This window comes from Lipotes vexillifer, unplaced genomic scaffold (assembly GCF_000442215.2).
Source record: "Lipotes vexillifer unplaced genomic scaffold, Lipotes_vexillifer_v1.1 scaffold141, whole genome shotgun sequence".
Classification (NCBI taxonomy): Eukaryota; Metazoa; Chordata; class Mammalia; order Artiodactyla; family Lipotidae; genus Lipotes; species Lipotes vexillifer.
Window position 1 is genome coordinate 476,232 of NW_006792108.1, and position 6,910 is coordinate 483,141.

General features: G+C 40.6%; 1 protein-coding gene across 2 annotated transcripts in view; it reads left to right on the forward strand.

Moving 5' to 3' along the window:
* Positions 1 to 6,910, forward strand: part of SLC17A8 (solute carrier family 17 member 8) — a 49,172-nt gene that overhangs the window by 41,469 nt on the left and 793 nt on the right. For both annotated transcript variants that reach the window (XM_007465328.1, XM_007465327.1), the window contains 2 exons: positions 599 to 709; positions 5,364 to 5,491. In XM_007465328.1, the coding sequence (XP_007465390.1) occupies positions 599 to 709; positions 5,364 to 5,491 (239 nt within the window). The remainder of the gene's footprint in view (positions 1 to 598; positions 710 to 5,363; positions 5,492 to 6,910) is intronic.

Consider the following 6,910-nt stretch of genomic DNA (forward strand, 5'->3'; position numbering starts at 1 on the left):
TTTTGCGGTACGCGGGCCTCTCAGTGTTGTGGCCTCTCCCGTTGAGGAGCACAGGCTCCGGACGCGCAGGCTCAGCGGCCATGGCTCACGGGCCCAGCCACTCTGCGGCATGTGGGATCTTCCCGGACAGGGGCACGAACCCGTGTCCCCTGCATTGGCAGGCGGACTCTCAACCACTGCGCCACCAGGGAAGCCCAATATTTTATTTTTATTTCATTTTTCTGTGAGAGACCATCACTTGTGTAATCAAAGGAGAGTCACTGATGGTTTTAGTATTTAGAAATGGCAGGGGGAACTACCCATGAACAACGGATAATAAACATCCCTCATCCCACGGGCATCATCGTACCTCCTGGGACCATTCAGTGTTCAAAGTACACCAGGAAAATGTTGGAAGGCTCACAGAACACCTGGGTAATATTAGCATCGTCAATGTAGTCAAGAAACACCCCAATAAGATTGTAAATATTGTGCCAGAATGTATGTACTAAAAACTTGGGTCCATGGAAATAAAAACAGATTCTTATCTGATAAATTCATGAATTTGGGCTGATTGACATGAAAATGACTTTTTCCCCCCTGCTGTTTCTATTTGCAGGTTTTGGCATGGAGGCAACCTTACTCCTTGTGGTTGGCTTTTCCCATACCAAAGGGGTGGCTATCTCCTTTCTGGTGCTTGCCGTAGGATTTAGTGGTTTTGCTATTTCAGGTAAAGTGTCCTTTGGGTTTCCAAATCTTTTCCATAGATCCAGCAAGACTTGGGAGGAAGGAAGGAAAAGATATTGTAGCATCTTCCTTTGGTAGCCAAGCCATTCCCAAGGGTCAGGGCCACTGGCTAGAGACTTTCATCTAGTGGGGATGACTTTGTCAGATCACTGAGAACCAGGCTGAGGAGCCCAGTCAAGCTGGAATTGTCGATACTTTCTCCATCCTGGAAACAAACAACGTGCAGGCGCTGCCTCTGGGGCATGGGCAGCGCGTGTGTTGCTGGACGAAGTGACACCTTCATACTTCAGAACCAGGTCACCCTAACTAATGGAGGCTCTCGTGACCTTTTCAATCCTCACCTCCTATTGGAGAGCTGCTAATATTAACTCAAAAGTCAAACGATGTAGTCATTTGACATATGGTCATAGGATCAGAATTTTTTAAGGGTGGAACTCTTCTTTAGATTTTTGTCTACTCTGAGGCTTTCATTTTCCAAACAAGGAAATTCAGGTCCAGAGAGGTGATGCGACTTTCTAAACAGGTGAGAGCAGGAAGTAAAAATAATAATGGTGATGATGAGAGCTAACATTGATCAGGCACAAACTCTGTGCCGGGGACTGTTCAAAGCCCACTCTGTGTATTAACCCCTATAATTCTCACAGCTACCCTAAGGGCTATCAGTCTCCCATTTTACCGGAGCAGAAACCAGCCTACTGTGTGAGAGGTCACAGTGCTAGCATATCATGTCTTACAGACTTCAGAAGCTCCCTATGCAAAACTGAGTGAAAAAGTAAAACTCAGGGTTTTTTTCTAACTTTAAAAACATACTGTAGGACTAAAAAGTGTCATTTACAGAACACTTCACATATATTGCATCTATCTGACAAAATTATGAAGCAAGTGATATTACCATTATTTTACTGAGGAGTAAATTAAAACTCAGGAAAACTGGGGACTTTCCTATTGTCACACAATTGGTAGCAAAGGAAGAACTAAGGTGCAGTCCTGCCAGGCTTCGTGTCTGTGCTCTTTCCACAATTCTGGGCTGTCTTAAAGATCAAACAGGGTGCTAACATCCCAGAACAGAAAAACATGGAAGCTCTGGTCCAAACTAACATAAAATGGGGGCTTGATCTTATCAAAATACAGTTGACACTTGAACAATGTGGGGGTTAGGGGTGCTGACCCCCAGCACAGTCGAAAATCCACCTATACCCTGTAGTCAGTCCTCTGTATAAGATGTTCCTCCGCATCCTGGGTTTTGCTGTATCCTCAATTTCTCATCTGAAGATTCAATCAACCACAGATCCCGTAGTCCTGTAGTATATACTACCAGAAAACAAATCTGCCCATAAGTGGACCCGTGCAGCTCAAACCTGCTTTGTTCAAGGGTCAGCTGTAAAAAGAGCTGATAAATAGTTAAATTAGGAAAAAATGTCTGCATTAAAAGTAGCTTGCAGCTAACAGCGGTTTTGGGGATGCAGAGACCTGGGTTTAAGGGCCCTCTTTACTACTTACTATTTATAGAAGAAAAAAAATGCTAAGTTATTTACATCCTCAAGCCTCAAGTTTCCTCATCTAGAGATTGGAGCAATGTAACGGCAACTTCATAGGGTTGTGGGAGATTGCAATGAGCTGAGATCATTCATTTATTCACTCACACTTCCCAAGAGTCAGATGCTGTTCTTGGCACGGGGGATATTGCAGGGAAAAAAAAAAATGAAAGATTCTGTCCTCATAAAGTTTACATTCTAGTGGAAATAAAGCCTTAGAAGATCTTAGCCCAGTACCAGATGCATAAGACAATTAATAAATATTCACTATTGTTGTTCAATTATTATTTAATCTAGTCCAGTGCTTCTCAAAATTTAGTGTGAATACAAATCACCTTAGGATCTTGCAAAATGCAGATTCTGATTTAGTAGGTCCAGAGTGGTGCCTGAGATCCTGCATTTCTAACAAGTTCCCCAGTGATGTTGTTACCGCTGATCAATAGTCCATACTTTGAGTAGCAAGGATAGAGCAGTAATGACTTGTTTCTACTAGGATGTTAAGGAACACCTTTCTTTGATAGCCCTGTGATGCAAAAGAAATTCATATCCTGTTCCCAGAGATATTGAAATATTCAGGCTCATATTGTCCCCAGATTGCCAATTAAGCCACAATCAGAAGGAGAGAAATCCAACAGTCCAAATCACAGCAGCTGCCACTTTTTTTTTCTAGCACTTACTCAATGCTGGCCACTTTTTAGATATAATCTCATTTAATCTCTGTAGCAGCCCGATGAAAAGGGTATTGCTATGTTCATTTTGTCAGTGACAGCACTGATGCTTGGAAACGTGACTTAACTTACGCAGATAAATTAAGTAATTAGGATTGGAATAAAGGTTTATCTGATCCAACAGTGAGACTATGGGAGGGATTATGGTCATGGGGATGATGATTCCTTAGGATCTGCTATCTGCCAACTTTATAAGGAGTTAATAAGGATGCCAGGGAAGACTTGCTCAGCTTAGGAACTGATTATGGACAAGAGAACTGAGACAGGTGAGATTAGAAAGATACAAGGGATGGAAAGTGCTCAATATAAAATGTATAAATTTGTTGAAATCTTTTGGATGTGAATCTGTTATTTCAAGTGGCTTATATTAATATTTTCTCAGACATACTTGGGTGTTAAGAGCAAACCCAAATGTGTATTTTTTGTTAAAGAGCTCTGCTTTATAACTTTGTAATAAAGTTTCAATGTAGAAAAAAAAAACAAAAACAAAGGATGGGTGATGCCTGCTTTAGAAAATGTCATATGTAGAGAAGACTGACTCTCCCAACTTGTGTGCAACTTACTTTGTGTGCCTGCTTCAAAAAAATCTATCAACGTCTCAGTTTCTCAACAATTTTCACCCCACACATCAGTATTGTGCAGCTAGAAACCTAAATGGCTTTTCTGACATTGTTTTTAGCTGAACGCAAATGCCTAGGCTTTGTATCAGAATATAATACTCACCAATCATATTAATTGCTTCTTATCTCTGGGTTCTTTTCTAATAAAGTGTTTACCGCATTCAAATCAACAGTAAGATTAATTAATCTTGAGGCTGTTTTATATTCTGATTTTCTGCTACTTTGACCTGAAAGAGAAGGTATGTTTATTCCAGAAAGGTTTTCTCGAAATTCTCTCTGAATGGAGGTAGGAAAAAAAAAACAACCAGCCAATGTGCCAGTTTAGGAAAAATATATTTTTTTAAATTCTGTTTTCAGGTTCTTTGCATAAAATAGAGAATTAAAAAGCAAGACCAAGGAAAATAAAAATATGAATAAACAAAACCTACAGCCCCCTGCTGTAATTTCAGAGCTCAAATTGGTAATTAATTAAACAACTATTTATTGAATGCCTACTATGTGCCAGACACTTTGCCAGCTCAGGGAAGATAGTGGTAAACAAGGCAGATGGATAACCAACCGTAAAGAACCTATATGTTGGCTTTCACCTCTATGTATCTATGTAATTAACATATATGATTTAACTTAATTCTTGCAACAATTCTATAAGACTGATGATCCCAGTTTGTAGGTGAAGAAGCTGAGGTTCAGAACGTTTAAATCCTTTGTCCAGGTTTGCATCTCAGTTAAGCTGCCAGGTCTGAGGTCTGTCTGACTCTAAAATGCACCCCTGGGCTATACTGGTAGAGCTGGTTCCCAGTGCCTGATGCCTCCTCTTTCAAAGCCTTATTCCTCCTCTGCCTTCACTCTTCCTTCATCCCACTCATTCTTGTCTCCTGATAAGCAGATTAATAGTGAGGTGTTGGTGATTTATTATTTTACCACTCCTAGCAGGGTTATCTATAGATAGAAGACCTCAAAGAGAGGGGCGTGCTTAGAAGTGGCAGCAACAGCAGTAGTGCTGGTATTGGTAATCATGAGAGTAACCAGAGCCTAGCTGTTTGCCAAGAGCTCTCGCATACATATTTCCCCTGAGTCTCATCTCACAGCATCCTTATGAGTTAAGTAGTAACATTACCCCCAAATTAGAGATGAGGAAACAAAGTCCTAAAAAATGACTTGTTTAAGAGGTAGGAATAAGATTCGAATCCAGATTTACAGACTCCAAATCAAGTATGTATGTAAAAGTGTTTTGAAAATTGCAGAGGATTCTGCCAATGTTTGTGTTAATCTTTCTTACCAAAAAGGAGCCCTTTCCATTATGCCGTGTGGCTACTAAGGCAGACCTACATATGGTGGCCTTTTGGGAGCGAGTTGAGAGCTAAGAGGGAGGATATTATGAGGCAAGGTTTGCTTCTAAGCACACTCTATGTGATCATGTGATTGTTTACTCTGAATAAATGTGATCCAGGCTTTGGGCTTTTCAGTATTGCCCCAAACACCATTATTTTGGGCTTCTAAGCCTAGAAGGTACAGGTGCCATAATTCTCCTCATGGAGAACCCATGGTAGTCATTGCTAGTCAATCATAGCATGTTTTTCTACTATGTGCAGACACAGCCTGACAATCCTCAACCCAGCCTTTCCAGTAAAGGTATCCATTAGTTACATGTAGAGGAAATAGATTGATGAGAGTTGGGGAAAGCTAGTATTTTCCAAAATGTATTTGGAATTCTGTTCTTGAGTCTGATTTTGAGGTGTTTGGCTTCACTATAGGTTTTAATGTCAACCACTTGGACATTGCCCCCCGCTATGCCAGCATTCTCATGGGGATCTCAAACGGAGTGGGAACCCTCTCTGGAATGATCTGTCCCCTCATTGTGGGTGCGATGACCAAGCACAAGGTAATGTTTTCCTTTGGGGCTGTGGGTTACAGTATCAGGGGACTGAAATACTGCACAAACTCTCAAGGCCCTACCCCAGTCTGTGTAAATGTGTATGTCCTTCACTTGGCTGAGTCACTTGAACTTCTTTTTTTTAAATTTCTTCTTCTTTTAAAAAATTCTTGTTTATTGATGGCAACAGGGCTGACGTTTGGGTCTATGTTTCTTAAATTGAGAAATAAAAGGGGTCTGTGTGTGTGTGTGGAGGGGAGGTGTTAATACCATAGACTGTTTAGAGATACAAAGAAGAAACTGAGGTAATCAACTCAGGATAAATAAATTACCTGATTGCTTTATAATCATAAGTAATTAAACTTTACAGCCCATTTCCATTTAGCACGTTCCAGCATGAAAATATTAGTGCAGTTATACTTCCTTATTATGTAGAAAATAAATAAGACATTAATGACCCTTCCTAAGAACCTAAGCGGGTGTGGCACTAAGTCGTTACTGAATATTTGTGTATTTAGACTAGGGTGGGTGGCACAGGAAGATCCCAGATCCATCCAGAGTTCAGCCACAGGCCACATGGTTTCTTAATCTCTGTCTCTGAAAGGGTTTTAGATGCTGCTTTCTGCAAATAAACATTTTTTGATATTATGGAGTTTTTACCCAACTATTTTTTGTTGTTGGATTGCCTATTGCAAATATGACTTCAGAAATTCTCCCAGCTTCTTGGAGAGGAAGGTGTGGGATAACTTTTCTTATCTTTTGATAGAAAAGGAAGGTGGTATTTGGGGATTTTATAGGCAGAGGATCCGCGCTTTGTCTGTTCATGAGATGAAAGGATTGGTAATATGATCATTAAATCTCAGATACTGTCTGCTCCTAACTTTAAACATAAATTCCCGTTATTTTTGATACAGTATATTTTCATAGAAAATATGATTATAATTAAGCTATTGACAGTCAATACTGAGCATTTTCATGCCTCAAATTGTCATGTATCCAAAGCAAGCAAGAGGGAGACCTCTGATATTTACAATGGTGGGTTTCTAAAGCAAGTTTAATTTAACCTATTATGTGAGTGGAAACCTCATTTGCATATTTAGAAGAGCTGTGAAGTGGTGCAGCAAGGAATTTACAGGATGTTTATTTTGTAAATATTTTTCTAAATTAAAAAAATGCATATTCATTGTAGTCTTAACTTTCATTTTTTATTTATTTATTTATTTTGTGGTACGCGGGCCTCTCACTGCTGTGGCCTCTCCCGTTGCGGAGCACAGGCTCCGGACGCTCAGGCTCAGCAGCCATGGCCCACGGGCCCAGGCGCTCCGTGGCATGTGGGATCTTCCCGGACCAGAGCACGAACCCGTGTTCCCTGCATTGGCAGGTGGACTCTCAACCACTGCGCCACCAGGGAAGCCCCTTAACTTTCTT